At 47.6% G+C, this 19358-nt stretch overlaps 1 protein-coding gene across 1 annotated transcript; it reads right to left on the minus strand.

Moving 5' to 3' along the window:
* Nucleotides 1-3554: 3554 nt before the first annotated feature.
* LOC144129917 (uncharacterized) lies at nucleotides 3555-18619 on the minus strand. Its single transcript, XM_077663976.1, has 7 exons — nucleotides 18532-18619; nucleotides 17041-17284; nucleotides 13800-13968; nucleotides 12687-12819; nucleotides 10870-11174; nucleotides 8467-10197; nucleotides 3555-6347 (listed from the first exon to the last, which is right to left on the minus strand). The coding sequence occupies exons 1-7, from the start codon at nucleotides 18579-18581 to the stop codon at nucleotides 4093-4095; spliced, it is 4887 nt and encodes a 1628-aa protein (XP_077520102.1). The 5' UTR covers nucleotides 18582-18619; the 3' UTR covers nucleotides 3555-4092.
* Between the last annotated feature and the right edge of the window lie 739 nt (nucleotides 18620-19358).

The following is a 19358-nucleotide window of genomic DNA, read 5'->3' on the forward strand; positions in this document are numbered from 1 at the left end:
CCACCCCACAAACCTCAAAACACTCTAAAACACGAATACGCCCCTATGGGAGTAAAAGCAGGGTAAGCTGTCATCTTATAAAGTGGAGTGCGCTAGAGGGCGGCTTACACCGTTTTTACTCTTTTCATGTTTGGAGTGTAGGGTCGACGCCATCGCCTGGCGCCAGCTCCAAACTCTCAGGTACCCGAACATTTTTCACAAGCACCTTTTCCACCTCACGTAATACCCCGAAAGCTGTTCGCGGTGCAGCAGTCCAAATCCAACACTCTGTCTGGGAACCCACAAGGAAACCAGACATCCATCTCCAACCTTCGTTCTCCTCTTGGGAGGCTGCCCTGACTGGCTGGGAGCCGAGCGACCAGCAATCGCTGATCGAGCGGGCGCACCAGATCGCATCTGCCACCGGGGTCCTGAATTGAGGACTTTGTCCATCATGGAAGGCTATAACGATATGCCGAACCCTGCAGCAGGTACCTAGGTCTAATCTACCGTAAATCCCTTGCCACTTGCAGACTACCAGACGACTGGAAAATCGCTAAGGTATTGCCGATCCATAAATCAGGCAATACTTCTTTGGTTTCCAACTTCAGGCCGATATCACTCACTAGTACCGCATGTAAAATACTAGAACATATAATTTCAAAGCACCTAACAGAGTTTCTAGAGTGCAATAACTTATTATCGCCTCATCAGCATGGATTTCGCCGCGGCTTATCAACAGTTACTCAATTAGCAGAAGTTGTGCATGTCCTAGCTTGAAGTATCGACAAAAACAGCCAAACTGACATCATATTACTCGACTTTGCTAAAGCCTTCGACTGCGTATGCCATTCCAAACTAATCGTAAAACTACGCGGTTACATCGGTGATGGGGAACTTTTGGCTTGGATTGAAGATTTCTTGTGGCAACGTTCCCAACTCGTTTTGTGTAATAACATTCAATCTGGAACGGTACCAGTCACATCCGGAGTTCCTCAAGGGTCTGTCCTTGGGCCACTGCTGTTTCTTATATTTATTAATGACATTACCACCGACATTACCTGTAACGTCAAACTCTTTGCAGACGATTGCATAATTTACAGAGAAATCAGAAGCCATCAAGATCATGCCATACTTAACAGAATATTGCAATAACTTTCGGACTGGTGTAGTGATTGGCAAATGTCAATTAACAAAGTCAAATCTGTAGCAATTGCAGTAACTAGAAAAAAGTAACCATAAAATTTCTTGTACAAAATCAATGGTACTCCACTGGCCTTCGTCAATGAACACAAATACTTAGGAGTTACATTAACTAACGATCTTAGATGGGGCAAACGCATTGACAACATTACTTCAACTGCATCACGAAAACTGTTCTTTCTTAAAAGGTGTCTCCGTCTTGCGCCAACACAAACTAAACTCTTAGCTTATAAAACGTTTGTTAGGCCTGTACTAGAATATGCTAACACTGTTTGGTTTCCTCAGTCTGTAACCAATATTTCGCGACTTGATAGAATTCAACGTAAAGCGCTGAGGTTTATTCACAACAGATACAAAAAAAACGACTCGCCAACACAACTAGCTAAAATCTCCAGGCTTGAAACGCTGTCAACAAGGGCAAAGCGCGCGCGACTAAAATTTCTTTATCAGCTCCTTAATAACACTTTTAAGATTGATTCATCAAAGTACATTTCACTGTCACTAAAACGTGCATTAAGAAACCAGCACGCGTATACGCTAACCGAATATCCTTATCACAGTGACACCTTCAAAAATTCTTTCTTCCCGCTAGTAACAAGAGAATGGAACCGTCTAGACGAATCCATAACTAACGCCGATTCATTTTCAAATTTTTGTACCGAACTAGAAGCCGTGTCTTAAAACTAGAGGAGTGGCTAGAAAGATTTTTCTGCATTTTTGTATATTTTAAGGAGTACACGACGTGTTGTGCCCATGTTAATGTTCATGTTTGTTGTGCCCATGTTAATGTTCATGTTTTCGAACGAGCATGTTTTTTTCTTCAGTTACTTGAGCAAATATGTCAACTTCTTTTGAGTTTTTTTTTTCTGTGACATGAACTGTCTAAATTATAGCTGTCTTTCGCACAGCCGCTTTTAGAAATGTTATCCTCTGCTGTGATACGTGTTATGCCCACCTGCTAAGGTCTCAACTAGAGACTGGCAGTATTTCAAATAAATAAATAAATAAATAAATAAATAAATAAATAAATAAATAAATAAATAAATTTTTAAAATGCGAAAACATTATATGGCTCATCCGCAACGAAAACCGGCGTTGGCGTCGACCGGCAGCAGTGGTCCCAAATATCCCAGGTGACGTCACCATGGTATCAAATAAAATTAAAATTTCTTCCGAAGGTAGGGGGAATGGAACCAAGGACTTTCAGACTGCGAGGCGAGCAGCAACCCATAGGCCACAAAACAGCGTTACTTCTTGGCGAGCGAAGGTGAACCATACATATGCGTTACCTTACGGCTGTGGGCTGATGAGTAAGTGTCTCATTAGAAAGAAGGAGAAATTGAAAAAAAAATCAAAGTAAAAATAATTTTCGCATTCAACGCACATAAGTAGTCGTAAGTGCCCTCCGTTATTTGCCTACATACCTATCTCACTTTTCCAGGATATATAACTACCAAGTCACTGCGTCGGGTTTAAGCATGATGCCACATTTTTTTCTCCCTATGGGTATTTTATTGAGCGAACTCGAACTCTTCTCCTCTTCCCGTCCCCCAGAGCAGAGTAGCAGGCCAGATATTTTTCAGGCCAACCTCTCTGCCCTTCCTATCAATAAACCCTCTCTCTCTCTTGTCAGCCACCACCAATGCAACACAGCACAAACAAAAGGAAGAAAAACTCACCGAACGGTTTGATACCCGGTTATGTGAAATTCCGGTAAAGCTGTTGAGCTATTTTGACTTTGCGATATATTGAATAAATAATTTGAGTTAGATATGCATATATATGCACAATTATAGACCACTTCTTTATTTTCCACACTCATTCTTGAGTAGCGCTCTTCAATAGGCCGCTTTGCGCGCAGGGCGCCGCCGCCGCACAGCCTCTCCTCGAGCGGAGCGGTTCATAATTAGCTGCCTCCGCAGACGGATCGTGCCACAGTCCATTCCTCTAACCAACAGTCTCAGTTACCACGGTAGCCATGCACCGTTCTGCTCCCTTTGCTGATTACGCAGACAAATACCTTCGCTCAAACCAAATAATCACGCTTAACAGCAGAGAATGAATTGTTGCAATATCTTGCACTTGGTATGCATCCCGAGCGACTCGTCTCGTGATGAGGCTTAACCACGGAGGCTTCGCTGCTCTGCTCATTGAACGAGACCTCCCTTCAGGATGCACAGTTTCAAGGGTGTTTACTATCATATTCAAAAGCTGTCGCCTGCAAAAAATGTGATCGCTTATATAGATGCCATGAAGGGCTCAGGCTGAGGCGCCTTTGTTCTGTATGTCGAAATTGTTTAACGAACAATTTTGTTGTCTTTCAACGAGCTGCCAACCTTTTCGTAACAGTGGAGATATTGAGCGCGGCCGCTGTTTAGCGCTTTGAGTTCCTCGTCCTCTACCTATAGAAGAAAAATTCTGCAGGCTTGGAAGTCTTGACAGGCGAGCCCGCATTTTTTCGAATCCGGGAGCGAAATGTGGAAGCGATTGTTGTTTCTAGATATGCACATTTGGGGGCACCAGACGCTGATATATTACGTGTAAGACAATACTGTACAACATATTCTGTCATGGCTAATATCACTTGATACTGCATGGAGTAACCTGCACAGGCATAGCAGGCTGATATAAAGCGGCCAAAAATTGAGGTGCGGGATGCACTCTACAAGCATTCATTATCCTGTCTCAAATTTACGGCCAACTGGGTCGTACTTCCAGATGTAGGCGCACGGGGCAGTCATGTAGGATCACGTGACTTTGAAGTTACTACGGTACCTTCGACTAGTTATAATTCCTTTTCCTTGGATCACTTGTTCACATCAAGAGAAATAAAAAGAAATAAAATATTACAAAACAAACTGCCGCGGCAACTCAGCAGCTTCAAACATGGGGCTGTAGCCTTCGAGTGAGCTAGCTGGCAGGTCCATCGCGCTGTTCCCCTTCGCTTTTCTGCAGTGCTGGGCAACGTCTCGACGAGTCGAAACGGACCGTCTCCGGCAGAGATGAGTGCTCAGACACGGTGTTTTCAAAGGAGTAGAACGGCGAAATCAGCGGCGAGCGCACCTCTGGGATCGGCGGTGCGCTGCCACTTCGCGTCTCAGGGCCTGCGTTGTCCGTTAAGGCAGTTGCATCGCGCGCGCCGTCAGGTTCCAGCAAGATCGAAGGAATTCGGCAGAAAGCGCGCCTGGAACCGCTGGCCGGACACAGGTCGGCAGCTTCCAGTATCTCCTGGAGCAGAGAGCCCGACGACGACCGGCAGAGGCTCGATCGGCGCCGTGGTCGGTAGAACGGCGGAGGGAGCACCGGCTGGGCGTCGGCCGTAGTCTGCGAGACGCCGCACTGGGCGAATGGCGCTGGCGGCGGTTCGAGGGGCACCACGGTCGGCGAGTTGTCGAACGAGACGGCCCGAGACGACGATGTGCTGCGCGTAGGGCGGCAAGGAACGTCTCCAGGCATAACGCTCGCCTCTTGGGCGGCCAGACGTGGCAGGAGGATGGCGTTGTAAACAGACTCGAAGCTGGGCTCCTCCAGCGCACTGGCCAAAAGCAGGTGCCGGTGTCTGAGGCCGGACCCGCCAGCTGTGTTGCTCTGCCTAAGGGACGAGGCGCTCAAAGGGGCCCAGAGGTCGTCACGGCTGGCGCCTTCCGGAAGACAGATGGCAACGGAGGATTCTGGCAAGACGACAACGTTTTGCGAGGACAGCGGTCCTAAGAATCGGATGGGCCCTTTTGCAGGCTCGGCCGCTGCCGCCTTGTTGGAGAGGCGACGTCCTTGGTCCGGCCTACTGAAGGGAATGGTGGTCGCGCCCACCGACTGGCTCCGGCCTCGACGGCGTAGCTGCACATCCGCTGCGCCAGATGAAGTGCTTGGCTGATCGTCTGCCACCGGCGTTGATAGGGAACCTAAAGGAAGTCGTGAGTTCAGGACTTTCTGCCTACACGGCGTCTCAGATGGTGTAGCGCCAGTGACCGAGGCATGTTCGAAGCTGGTGCGTGAACACAACGTCTCCTCAGATTCAGCGAGAACGCCTTGACGAGTCCCTTCCTCGCATTTTTCATCCGATGGAAGCACCTGCGAGCACAACGCACGTAGCGGCGGCACGCTGGACGCTTGGGACAAGTGAAACGTGATGAGGTCTTTTGAACTTACGACAGGGCAGTGAGCCACGATCAAATCTTTCAGCGTGGGAGGCTCACAGCTGGCGCCCTCAGACTCGCGCCTTTCTTTTCCCGACGGTAGAGCATGACATCGGGTGACCGTATCCCGGGTGGATTCAGGGCAGTCTTTTGCCAGGTCGCCTCCTAACAGGGTGCAGCTGCTTGATGCCACCGTTCGCGGCTCAGCAGACGTAGATGGATGCCCGTGGTCCTCCACATGAAAGAGCACATATTGCGTTTTGTCGAGTCTGGTCGCTGATTCGGGAGCCGTCCGCTGCGGCGGGTGCTGCATGAGGCAGCACTCGTTGCCAAGCATCAGCACCTTCTCAACGCCCGCGGTCCACTGTAGGTCCGTTGTAGCAACGCGAACGCCATCGAGTTCGTGAACTTTCTCCTGCTGAGGCAGATGAAGTGTGCCTGGATATGGCGTAGGCGGCTGAGTCTGAATGCCACAATCGCTTTTAAAAGACGCCCGCTGGCGAAAGTTGTGCTTTTGGACCATGGGCGAGGACGCAGCCTGCGGCTGCATTAGGATGGCTATGCCGTGATTCGCCTCGTGCGTTGTGGCCGCTGTGTTCTGCTCCGACCTTTTAGGTTCAACACGGTCATTGGTGGGGGCGTGTGAAGCATTGGAGGTCGAAGAGAGGAACGTCGGCAGCTTTGTTTCGGGCAGCGCTATAGGGCCATCTACCGAGTCGTCCTGGACTGCACAAGCTCCGGGCGTACTTTTGAACGCTTTCTCGCCCTCCAGTGTTCTTGCCGGTGCGGAAGCCAGGCATCCGATGTACGGCGCCTTTACGGAGCTGGCGCTCGTGCACGTCTCGACAGCCTCATCGCTTCCGACGCCTGCTCTGGAGTCACTTGCTGCATCCTCGGGAGAAGAGAGCTCCATGGCAGCTGCGTCAAGGTCTTCGTCGTTCATGTCATACTGGCTCGAACTTTGCAACACCTCTGTGTCCGGTGGTTTGGTTATTGCGTCACTGGCTGTTTTTTCATGCTTTGAATCGGCTGAAAGAAAAAGAAATTAACATTAATTTCTAAGAGCTATTGAAAGTACGCACTGGAAATATGCAATGTGACAGAGGGGGTACTCCACCCAAGGCCTGAAACAATTTTGTAGCGAAAGTTACACTGGCCACGAACTCGCAGTTTCGCTGTGCTCGCATTCCCACCGTGGTCGCACCGCATCACGTGACCAACCACGTGACTGGTCAAATGATCAACCGCGTGACTAACCACGTGACAACAACTAGCCAGACAACCAGACTAACCTGAACTTGCAGTCAATATTAACCAAGGCTAACCAAGCTATGCCTTAGCTTTCGCCACGTATATCCTCGCATAACCGAGCTAAGCCACTGCCAATTTTTAAAAAATAGCCTTTTGAGTTAGGAGACCGCCTTTTCGGCATAGCATTTTCAGCAGTGTAGTACATCGGAATACGGCTAAAGCGTGCTAACTAGCAGGCTCGTGAATTAACGAATATTGAATCGTTAACTTTTTAACTATTACTGTTAGGCTCCTTACCTATTGACAGGCGTGTATCCAGCCATAAGTTATATCCATATAAGTTTCTAGAATGTCAAAAATGCGCTATGGCCGAAAAAATTATGCCTACATCGTGCCAAAATGCATGCGCTTTCGAGAAGCTTGCAGGTAGACACCTCTCCCGTGCAGATGACTGGTCGAAATAGCCACCACTTGTTGGGACACAGCGCCAAGGGTGACCACATTTTCCAAATCCTAGAAATTGATATGGGTATTACTAACGGTGGGCTCTACACATGTAAATAGTTAAGGAGCCTAACTGTAATAGTAAAAAGTTAGCTATTCAATATTAGTCAACCAGCCTGCTAGTTAGCACGCTTTAGCCGTATTCCGATGTATTACACCGCTGACAATGGTATGCCGAAAAAAAGCGCTCTTCTAATTCAAGAAGCCTATTTTTGACACTAGTGTGAAGTCTTAGCTGAAACACCCTGCGTGCTCAATTGTACTGATACGTGGCTACAGCTGCTGTCAGCAAATCGGCCTAATTTTTCATGCTGTTCACACGAAACGGCAGTTCGTGACAGACTCATGCCTGACATTTCGACCAGTAATAACACGGCGTACGATAAACTAGCAATAAGATTTGCACGGATAGCTGCTCCATACTGATGAAAGGTGTAACTGCGCAAAAAGGGTTAGGATAACATGAAGGAACACACACGACACTTGGAATAGCGGTTCTAAGTGTGGCGTGTGGGTTCTTTTTTGTTGTTCTAACCATTTCGCGCCGTTGCACCTTTCATCAGGATAAACTAGCCGCAGAAGAAATAGAGAACGATCCATTGCACAAACAGGGATTGCACTAACTGAAGTCATTTGTCGCATAAGAACGCCTTATAGAGAACCTGCGCTGAACAGGTAGCATGGAATTATTCCATTCGTCGACTAAAAACAGCTGCCGTCAGGCGCTTGGGCCGCTGTAAGCGCGAGAGCGCATTCTGAACAATTAGAGGCCCGCGTTTGGCTGATAAAATTCTTCGGCTGGCTTCGCTCCACGTAGCCCAGATAGCTGACGCACGCCACGTGTGGAAGACAGAGCGAAGCAGCTGAAGCCAGTAAGAGCATGAAAAGCACTGCGAATGCGCTGAAAGCTGCTTGGTCCTTTCGCTAGAGTGTGTGTTACGGCGCTGCAATCATCGACATGGCAAACTTCAGCGCAGGTTCCTTATTTGTATCTAGCCCTAGTCGTCCCAAGTTGCTTGTCCCGTATGTAGCCAGGCAGCTGGCCTGTCAGTTGAGTAATGTTTGAGTTGCTTGCAGCTCGAAGAGCAAAACTTGACCGCACTCAGATGAGAGGACTCAAGATTGCAGGTAAGCCTCTTAATTTACACGTGCGCAGCGCAATGCGGACGCGTGTGTGTTGCCGAAAACTGGATGAGAATCTGGCACGCAAGCTGCAGCACGCATTTGAGCAATAAAAAGATCACCCTCCATAGGTCGACCGTAAAACCCAGATATTTTCGTGCCCCTTTTCGATAATGTATGAATGACAGTGCACGAGACAAGTGCATAAGTGTTGTAGCGAAACGAATTTTTCATTTTAACGTTGCTCGGCTTGCATGGGCAACCTACTGACCTTTTGGTTCGTCCTTGGCGATACTTGCCATCTCGCTTTCCAAGCTGGCAAGGACCTCCGCGAACGGCCTTTCGGCGAAGTTCACTGGTAGCTCAAAGTTATGCGCCATGTACTTGCGGTACGCGCTCTGAAGTGACAGTGACGGCGCTGTTTCCGATGCTACGGACGACGCTGATGCCTGCTTGCGCAAGAAACTCCGGAGACGGTCAGCAGCAGAGAATGTCGGCGAGCAGACTGTCGTTTCATCTTCCTCCTTGATAGAAAGCTCTCTAGTGGCTGGCATCCCCTCAAAATTGGTCTCAGGAACGGGAGAAGCTCCCAACCGGATCGAACCTCTTCTGTCCTGGGGTGAATATACGGTGATCGACTCCGGAACTTTCTCACTCTTGCTGGCACACTTTGTATCGTCTGCAATTTTTAGGTTGGGTCCGGGCACAGGCGAAGGCTGGTCGACAGCGACGAAGTTTAGCGCCGGCCGCATTTCGCTCAACGTGTTCTCAATTATCTCAACCCAAGACGGCCACACCGCTTCTCGGACTGTGATGGAGCGGCAGGTTTTGCTGCGAACGTTTGGCTGCGCCGACAGCTTGAGCTCAGTCCGGTGATCCGTAGCATTCGTATTTGAAGCATCTTTTTTCTCGGAAGGATGGCCTTCAGTGACCTGTTCTTCGCGCTGATCTCTGAAGCTCGCCTGGAACTTGGTTCCAACGGGAAGCTTCTGCGCCTCTACGCCTGGTCTGATGTCGATCGCGGTAGTGGAAATGGGCTCCTCTGCGCGGTCGAGGTGGGGCCTGGCGCTCACAGGAGCTTGTCTCTCTTGGACTTCACCAGGACACGTGTGTTCTGTCGTCGACAGAGGCTGCGCGTCTGTCTTCGTGCTGTTTTCAAGAGATGGGGCTCTTACGTTCTTTGCATGTTTACCGATCAGCGCAGAAAGAAGATTGGCCATCTCTCCAATTTCTTCGATTCTGATTCGTTCGGCTTGAATCAGGTCGGGTGTTCTCGCGTTAAACCGTGGACAGTCGTAATCCTGCAATAGGCTTACTTCAGAGCAGGGGACTTCAGCCGCTCTAGCTGGCGTCGGCTGGTGGCCGGCCAACGTACCTTTTATGATCTCTTCGCTGCTGGTCAGACGCCCTTGCTTCAGACCAGTACGAATTTCTAGTGTTGAATCTGCTTCTGAACAAGCCTCTTGAAACTCGGCAACTCCCGTTAAGCTGACGCAGTCTTTCTCGTCCGGTCTAGCGTCCCGGCTTTCTTCAGCGTTATGGAGGCAAGCTCTAGGCATGTCTCTGCCACATTCTACGGAAACAGCGCCTCGCTGAGCGCCGGTTTCCTTGGCGTTCTGCTCGCTCTGCTTCACATATCGCACTTGCGCTTCAGATACGCTGTGTGACTCTGTCGCGTTAGCGTCGGCCTCGCAAGCTGCGTTCCTGGCGGGCGGCGAGAATAACGTTCGCTTTGTCGAGTCACGTGGTTCTCCTGCCGGCGTGTACTCGTTCCGATCCTTGCTAGAACGTTCGTCGCAAACCACTCGCTTCACAGCTGCCTGCGCTGCGACATCGGTCTTGTGGGTTACGTTTAACATTCGATCACCCGATGTTGTCCTGTTGACAGGTGCCGGTGTTTCCCGCTTGTTACTTGTTGGCTGGGTGGTAGCGTTTCGCTGTTCCGTAGGGTTAGTGGCCTTGGAGAAGCCGTGGACAGCTGCGGCCGTTCCAAACGCCGTGTCTGCACGCAGCGCGCGTCGTATTAAGGCGTAAGACGTCGTTCATAAGTTTAGGTTTCGCCACGACATCTCATTATATTTTTAACTTTCGCTGCATTGTTCAGTTGTGAGTGCAGGAGAGAAGCTGGCTGAATTTGTATTACGGATGCCTAGTCCTTACAGAGTGGCAGAGACGCATTGTATGGTGGGCTAAAATTGAAATGCTCTGCGTGCTCTACCGGAGAAAAAAAATGCAATCCATGCTGCGATTTTCAGTGCGATGCAGAAAACGTGCGCAGTAAAAATCTATTACTATGATTCGGTACGTTCGTGATTTTTTTTCATCTTGGCGTATACAGTGGCGATGTAAAACATCTTTTAGCAAGATATCCCGTTTCGGAGTGTCACTTCGTTTCATTGCGTTCTTTTCTGGAAGTACGAGATTGAAATCTTACACTGTAGCGAAGTCGTTTAATTTTTGTCTAACGTTTATGGCACTCTTTCTGTCTTGTGCAGTTTAACCAGATATAAAACTCAAGGCAAAAATGTCACGTTCTGTACGTGTCGACTGTAGCAGTTTGCAGCGGCCTTGCTCACATAAATTCGATAAAAAAAGACTCAAGACGTTATAGGCTTTCTGGCAGCAGCTGCTCTTGATGACAACTGACAAGGCGGACTAGGAAGCACCGACATACCGGGTGTGCGGACGATCTGCTGCCTTCCGAAAACCGCCGTCGGTGGCGGTGCCGGTTGTCGCAATGATGAGTTGCTGTGCCCAGCAGCAGCAGCTGCAGCTGCAGCTGAGGTGGAGGCCGACCTGCGCGTTGACTTGGTGGTGGCTGCTGTGGAGAGGTCTTCGCTTCGGCGTCCCGTGAAGAAGCCCCGCCGCCGTCGCTTCAGCTCCTTCATAAACGAGTCGTCCGTCGACTCGCACGGCGGAGGCTCGCGCCTGCGTATCGACACCACCGGCGGTAGGCTGGGCTCCGTGCGGAGGTTGTGCCTGCGAGAGTAGCGACCGAGGCACGTTGTTGTAGGCCACATAGTTTCCATTATTCTTGCTTATTCAAACTGCGCACATAAAGCGCACTCAGCGTTTCCAAATACAAAGAAAGTGAGAATAATGAGTGCAAAAAGAATAAGTGCATCCACTATGGCGCATTTTTTGTCTTTTATAGCGAAACGTAAAATTGTTACGAAGTGGGCTCATAAAATGCGACACACGATGCCTCCGCCTCCGATAGCGCGGACTTCGTAGTTGCTTGTTCCTAAACAGCTTCCTGTTGGTTTCTGGAAATCATGCGGCACATTCACCAAGTAGAGAATTCACCATGCTTTTTATTAAGATAATATGCTGCGAAATTGGTGCCTCTTTTTGTACGTACAGACATTGACGGCATTTTGAAATAAGGGTTTCTGGGGGCGCCTTCAAGTTTTAGTAATTCCGCACACTAGTTTCGTTTTCATCACTAGGTATTAAAACGAGGAAACAGCAAAAGAAGTGATTTACAGCAAAAATAGTCTCGGCTTCAAATATTACTTTGACGAAGCCAAATTTGAAGTAGCTTAAGATGCTCTAATCATACAAATAAGGCATAAAAATTGAATTTTTGCACATCAGTGTTTAGAATTATCCACTCCGTGAAAGCAAAGCACTTCCAGTAAACATTTCTTGCTCGGAGTGAACACTGCGGAAAAATGGCCATTAAAATTTTTTGTACTTTGTATTCTCAAGCACTTGCCACCATGAGGTTCCTTGTGATTATAGAAGGGCAGTCTGTATACATATTCACTGACATGCCTGAAAGCGCGCTGTGTGGCACATTTATTATGAGCGAAACGAAGAGTTGCTTTACTGTGCATGCAGCAAGTTTATTAAAGGATTGCGGTTATGCTATCCCCCGCCCGTTCCCAGTTTTCTTGCTTGTTAGTTTATATGATTTGCAAGCCATTATTTGAGTACATCATATCGCAAAACACTGCTTAACTAAGCGCAGCAAGCCCACTTCCTTTATGGTGAATTCCAAACGCAGGCCCGGAGCGGTCTGCACGCTCTGTGACAGAGCGCCTGAATCCGGCGCAGAGTGCGCAACTTGAAATTGCGATTGGAGTACACTTGCTCTGGCTAGAGCATGCAGGCCAGAGCATGTAGGGCGCCGCTATCGCCGCTGAAGAAGAACGTCACGCAAACTTCCGGTCGGATCCGCCGATTTCGGCGGAGCAGTCCCGACTGCTCCACGGAGCAATCTCGGCTCGGCAACCGCTCCCTGTCTACGAATGGAAGACGTGATCCGTGCCTCAGATCTGCGTTTGGAATACAGTTGCTCCGAAAAGAGCAGGAAACGTTGCTCCAGAAGTGCTCCAACTCTGCGATTGGAAGTCACCATTAGTTGACTTGTCCGCCATGCCGCTAAATTTGTTCTCCATCGCAATAAATGTATTCTCCTGCGGACATTCGGTGCATCAAACGCTGTCGATGCGTAGCACCTGAGTAGAGAAGAGACCATGCACGCACCTTCCCCTCCGTGCTTGGACAGTGACTACGACCTGCTCATCCCTGCTGAGAATCCTCCGCATCTGCTCGTCCTCGGGCAGCAGCAGGTGCATGGCAGACGAGCTGTCGTGGTCGTTGCGTTCCGGCTTCGCGACTGAAGAGGATCGCAGAAGAAATTCGGCGGTAAATAAGAAAACAATATCATTGCCGAATAGTTCGACTGAGCTACGTCACTACCAGCTAGTAGCCTCTGAGTGCAGTTCTGAAATCTCAACTTTGCGCAGTAGGCGGGATGTCGGAACTATATTAGGAAGCAAATGTAAAAGAGATGACAAGATGTTTGTCTGGCCTTACATCCACAACAGAACAGGCAAATGCGAATTTTGGCGTCATAAACTTGGAAGCTCGTTCATAGTGTGTGAGCGAACCGCTTGAACGAGTGCTGGCGTGAAAAGAGGGATTGGCGAGTGTGAGAATGCTTTCTTGCTGAATTATTGCTGTCCTTTTCTTTCATACCGTCTCCGATGCGGCTGTAGACTTGTGCTGTATGTGGTTTTCCTGTCGAGGATATAAGCCTTAAAGCAACTAGGCGGGCATATGCATCCTCTGGCTTGCATTACGTGATGCCTAAGACGTGCCTTGGAACTAGCAAAAATAAGGGTAATTTGCTGACGTTTTATGTCATATTCGGACGGTGGAAGTAAAGAAGAGACGACGTAATCCATACGTTCTTCTAATAATGCGAGTAAACATCGTACAAGGTAAAGACCTGCTAAATTAACACAACACCGAAATTTGAGCATCCAGTCTCGCAAAAAATGACCTTTTGTTAGGCTGCATAAATATAGGCGCACTGATTAAAAACCAGCGTATTGTCATTGTCGGAACGCCACAATAACCCCAAAGCATCGCCATAAAACCAGCAGGTTAGATTTTGAGCACTAAGACATCGCTTTGTGCCGGTACCTTCACACCGTTTAAATCGAAACCCATTCACTCTAACTAATACTAATTATCCCTTCACTGCAGCACGCTTCTCAGCGCGTTTGCAGTGAGTTCGTTCGTTCTCCCTGGACAGACGTAGTAAACAGGCTCAGCGACAGAGAACCTGGCAAGCCCTGCACCGAGACTCACTGTTCTCGCGTTTGTCCTGGCCGACCAGATTGTGCTCCTTGAGCGTCCTGTGCAGCGGCGTGTCGGCGCCCTTCCTCGGCAGCTGCTCCGAGGACCCACTCTCCAAGAGGGACGGAGAGGAGCGCTCGACCACCGAGCAGCACTCGTGCAGCGTCGACAATCCCGCCTCCTGCGGCAGGGCAGCGCGGCTTTGTTCGCAGCTGCGCATTATATCTCGAGGTGTTTACATGCATGTGTTCGACAAGACGGTGGCTAACTTAGCTGTCTGGAGCTTGCTTGGTTGCAAAGCAGCAGTTTAAAAAAAAAAAACACTACGACCAAGTAGCCGGCACTTTCTCCATATTTTCATGCTTATTTCGCCGTGTTTCTTACTGTTTGAGTAAGCACAAACAAGTGTCGGTTTCTGGTCGCTAACGGGACGCGCTCCTTTGTCGCCACCGTTTCCCTATGTCTGCCAATTTTCAAGAAATTCCTGTTTCGTTGCCATCTCCTGGTATTGCTTAGCGGCGACCCGTGCATATCTGAACGGGACACTTGATTCGGTGATGATGATGATGATGAGGAACGTGTGGACGACTTGCTTGACTTCTAAGGGGACAGGGAATATTTAATGCAGCGTATAGAAGGTTTCATTGATCTAAAGATTAAAATAAGAAATTCACTCATCCCTCTGACAGTCTTCCCTTCTTAAAAAAAAAAAAAATCCGAGCTCCTAAGAGCTTGCATTCCCCCCCCCCCCCCCAAAAAAAAAAAAACTGATTCCTTCAGCTTTTCTTAGACCATTTGCCCTCATACCTTTCGGTTTCACTTTTTAGGTGAACCCTGCGATCTCCACCGTGAAAAGCAGCAGTTTCTCTGACATCGATCGTTTTATAGAAATTGGATGGATGGATGGATGGATGGATACGGCTGAACCCTTTACATCGGGCGGTGGCTCAAGCCACCTAGCCATGTCTTGTGAAATTTTACTCCTGTCTTGCTTTTAGCCACCAATCAGATAACCTTCGCTTGGTTACTTCTAACCTCTTAAAATCCACTTTCCCTTCACTATCCCTAAACCCCAATGCCTTGGGTAAGTCAGCCCCGCTGCCTTCCACTGTAGGGTGAAGCCCTTTACAGAAAGTATCAAGTGTTCAGCCGTTTCCTCCTCCTCTCCGCACGCAATGCACAAAGTGTCTATCTCCTGGTACCTGACTCTATACTTCTTAGTCCGCAAAACTCCAGTCCTGGCCTCAAACAACAAAGAACTTCCCCTACAATTATCATAGATATTTTCTTTGACAATTTCCTGTTTAAAGGTCCGGTATGCTTCTAGTGCCGATTTCGTCAGCATCCCTGTTTTCCACAAAGCTCTCTCTGTTCCTTTAACCTTTTTCTTAACCGATAATTGCTGATTTGCCCCCTTACTGCTGTCCAGATATCTGCTTGTCAATTTTCTAGTTCGCTTTCTCCATTTCGTGTCAACATTCTTTATATACAGGTATCTGAAAACTTTCCTAGCCCACCGCTTTTCCTCCATCCTTCTCAATCGTTCCTCAAATGCTATCTTACTGCTAGCCTCTCTGCTCTCGAAAGACGCCCATCCCATATCACCCTGTACCCCCTGATTTGGTGTATTGCCATGTGCTCCCAAAGCTAACCTCCCTACTCCCCGTTGCCTAATTTCCAGCCTTGCTTGAACATCTGGCCTCATACACAGGACCGCATTCCCGAAGGTCAGGCTAGGGACCATCACCCCTTTCCAGATCCCTCTTACCACCTCATACCTATTGTAATTCCACAGTGCCCTATTTTTCATGACAGCTGCATTCCTAATAGCTTTATTCATTACATATTTTTCATGCTCTGTCAGATACTCAACACTGTTATTTATCCACACCCCAAGATACTTGTACTCATTCACTACTTTTAGCACGAACTCCTGTATTCTATGCTCGCCGCCCTCTTCATTAAATGTCATGACTGCAGATTTTTCCTTACTATACTTGAAGCCTAATCTATCTCCCTCTGTACTGCATATGTCTAACAACTTCTGCAGGTCTTCCTTGTTGTCAGCCATTATCACTATATTGTCCGCATATATTAGTCCCGGTAATGTCTGTTTAATCAATTCCCCTTGGTGGAAGAAACTATAACTAATCGGTTATTTTCTCCAGAACATTAAATAATTTTTGGTTGCTAATAATACACTAATTACCTGTTAAAAACAGAGGGACACCTAATTCCATTATGTGTTTGCAATGCTGCAGCATTTCAAGCTATTGATGCATTCGCCGGAAGTGACTGGGGGGCTTGTGAGACCCAGGTTGCTCTTCCCGAACAATGCTATTCCAGCTCTTCCCGTACGCCACCTGTCACTGTTGGCAGTTGGGGGCTTCACACAGACGAACCCGGTCTGGTGACGTAATTTCTGGGCTGGTCACGTCATGGCCCTCCAGCCTGCGTAATTTTTACACTCTGGTGACGTCAACATCCGCCAGCCAATCAGGATTTTTTCAACGACATCGGACAGTCGCCGTCGGCTTTTTACTCCGGTGAGGCTTCTGTGCCATTATAGTAGAGGGAACTAAATCAATCAATCAATCAATCAATCAATCAATCAATCAATCAATCAATCAATCAATCAATCAATCAATCAATCAATCAATCAATCAATCAATCAATCAATCAATCAATCAATCAATCAATCAATCCATCAATCAATCCATCAATCAATCCATCAATCAATCAATCAATCAATCAATCAATCAATAATTAATCATTAATTTATGTCCTTAGAAAAGGAGGAGTACGGGACTAAAACTTCGGAGAGCTTGACAAGGTCCCGACCCGTTGCAAGTTGGCATGACAGCAAGATGACGGCCAGTCATACACAAGAAATAAAAAAGCATCACAAAGCAACGGGTAATACAGAGTGAAACAAGACGGCAAGCAATCAGACAAAAAAAGGGTAATACAAATAATCAACACACATAGGCAACAGTGGTGAATAAAATAGGAGAATAAAAAGGCATGGTCTAGTCTTGCGAATAAATAAGTTCACAAAAACGTTTAATGCGAGAGTTTCGGTTTCTGAGGGATCAAAATTTTGTTGCTCTAATAAGTTTAACAGCGAAGTTAATGTATAAGATAAATATTGTTCATCATAGGAGGTTCTCGGGATGGGTATGAACCACATTTCTTTATGTCGGGTCTGACGAATATATGACCTGGTACCGCTACAAGGTCGCAGGCCTCTTACCTCGTGATTGGCTGCCTTGTGGCTGATGTAGCGCGGCGGGTGCAAAGGCAGACTCTGCTCGCTCATCGTGCGCAGCAGCCTGACGTCGCCGTACCCTACCCACTGGCCGTACTCTTCACTGCCTTCGCAGGGCCGACCTGTGGCTGGAATGTGCGTTGCCGACGACGAGGAGAGAGTGTCCGCGTGAACGCTGCGACCCACCTTGGCGCTCAGGCTGTTGGAACGCTCGCGCTCTCGTAGCATCCTGCACCCAGCATCCACAGTTAGCAGATACACGAAAGGAGAAGGAGCAAACGCTTTACAAATAACCGCGCAAAAAAGGAAGGGTGCGAATAAATGAAAAGGAAGGAAGGAAAGGGAGAAATGAGGAAAGAAAAGAGGCTGGAGTGAGAGGGAAGATGAGAGAGGAAGGAGGGGAGAAGGAAACCAATTTAGCATGAATGGTTCGAGTATTTAGCCATTTGCTATGCACACATAATCACTGTACGTTGATGCTCGCTGCATTGTGGATGCCAATGTTCTCTTGATTCTCACTGCCTTATCTGGGAATCATATTTTTGTCGACATGAAATATGCGCTACATCTGCAGCTTCAGTACTTCCAAATATGCACTGGATTTGATGGTCCCATGTTGGAATTTTAAGCCGCGAGATCGGCGGTTCAATTCTCTTCTTGGTTAGCAAAGCCCATCTCCTTTTGCGGAGTCAAGCGCGAGGCAATGCGGGCATTATTTGATGTCTCTTGTTAGAGTGATCAGAAGAGAGAATGCTTGACAGTTCTCACTTCACCTATCAGCTTATTAATGCTGAACTGTCCTCTATGAGATGAGGAACCGTGAAAAAAATTCCCAAAAAAGAACGAGATCTTCGAATTTTATTTGCACAGAATGTTTTCCGCTAAACAGTCAAGTTTTCTGACTGTACCTAAAGTGAAAACTTTGGTTTAAAAACCTGAGAAGACTGTACACAAAGCAAGATTCATTTTTTAGTGCTTCATATTCCCGGTCATAATAACAGTGTTGACTATAAAAATTAACAGCATTGCTTAAAAATGTTTCGCAGCTCTAATAATTAGCACACAAAACCATAACAGCATGTAATATTCTTTGCGAATTTCTATACAAGACGTGCCATTATTCCGGTCGCGTTTAATTTAAAGCTCTCCGAGGCATAGACTGCGCTAACACTGCATAGCAGAGTAGCATTTATTCCTTAATTGTCGCCTCTTGCGTGTAGCTTAATACAATTGCGAAAATAAAGTAAGGCTGGGCCAGAACTGTCACAGCTTTATTTGGCTGCATGCTTTGGCTGCAGAGGCGCTCCAGCATTATATACCCAATTTACGAAGACACATTGTGAGAGAGCTCGTTGCTGAGCTAGCCTGTGCAGTGTTCTGTAGAAAAAAAAAGTCACCAAGCGACGCCGATAACTTTGTTTTCTATTTGTGACTAATTTTCCTTTATTTTCTAAAGAATAATAACGCGTGACTTACTTTTGATATACATATCCTCCGACAACGATGAGGAGTGCCAAAGCCAGCATAACGCTGATGGCGGTGGGGAAAATTCCAGCGACCGGTCCAGGCGCTGAAAGTGCGATTTAGGAGGCATGGTTTTTTTCTTCGGGTGATAATAAACTATTTCTCTATTTTTACGAGCGAGAAAGCCAACAAATATTTGCTATAAATGCTATTTGTCATATTTACTCTAATATCTCGCGAGCTTTCTTAAAATTAATAATAGAAGCAAGCAATTATCGCTCACTGCGCACCCGAATCTCTAGTATCGAATAGCTTAATCAATTTATACTGTTGCAAACCGTCAAAAAAAAAAACGACCATCTTGTTGCAGTCGTGGTCGTGTTACATTCGGGTACATACAGTAATAATGCGCATGCAAAAAGTCAAGGAAGTTCTTTTGCATTAACCTTGATTTGTCTCCAGTTTTCAAGACGGATATGTGTTTTTCCCATTTTGAACCCTGCTTAGCTCTTTATATTTCCAATGCCATGGGTGCCCAAGGCATTCGCTTTACACATTCGCGATGGCTCGCGGATTCTATCTCGGCTGCGGCTACCGCATTGTAATTGATTTAGTATGTAATTACGCCCGTGCATTGAATTTTCTGTGCATGTCTAAGAACCCGGTTACCGAAATTAATCTGAATTTTTTCTATACGGTGTACCTCGAGTCGGTGTTGCATTGAGATTTAAAAATTCATTGTCTTAACCCGAGCTTTGATTTTTTTCTTTTTGAACGAGAGCTGCCATAACCCCCCCCCCCCCCCCCCCCTCCCAAGTGTGCAGTCTACAGCATGGCGC

The sequence above is a fragment of the Amblyomma americanum genome, chromosome 4 (assembly GCF_052857255.1).
Source record: "Amblyomma americanum isolate KBUSLIRL-KWMA chromosome 4, ASM5285725v1, whole genome shotgun sequence".
Lineage (NCBI taxonomy): Eukaryota > Metazoa > Arthropoda > Arachnida > Ixodida > Ixodidae > Amblyomma > Amblyomma americanum.

What these genes read in the sequence shown, in the direction of transcription:
- LOC144129917 (XM_077663976.1), bottom strand. Translation starts at nt 18,581, where the DNA reads ATGCTGGCTTTGGCACTCCTCATCGTTGTCGGAGGATATGTATATCAA. An exon ending in GGAGGATATGTATATCAAAA is followed by an intron (nt 17,285 to 18,531) that starts GTAAGTCACGCG and finishes TGCTGGGTGCAG; the next exon opens with GATGCTACGAGAGCGCGAGC. An exon ending in CCAGGACAAACGCGAGAACA is followed by an intron (nt 12,820 to 13,799) that starts GTGAGTCTCGGT and finishes GATCCTCTTCAG; the next exon opens with TCGCGAAGCCGGAACGCAAC.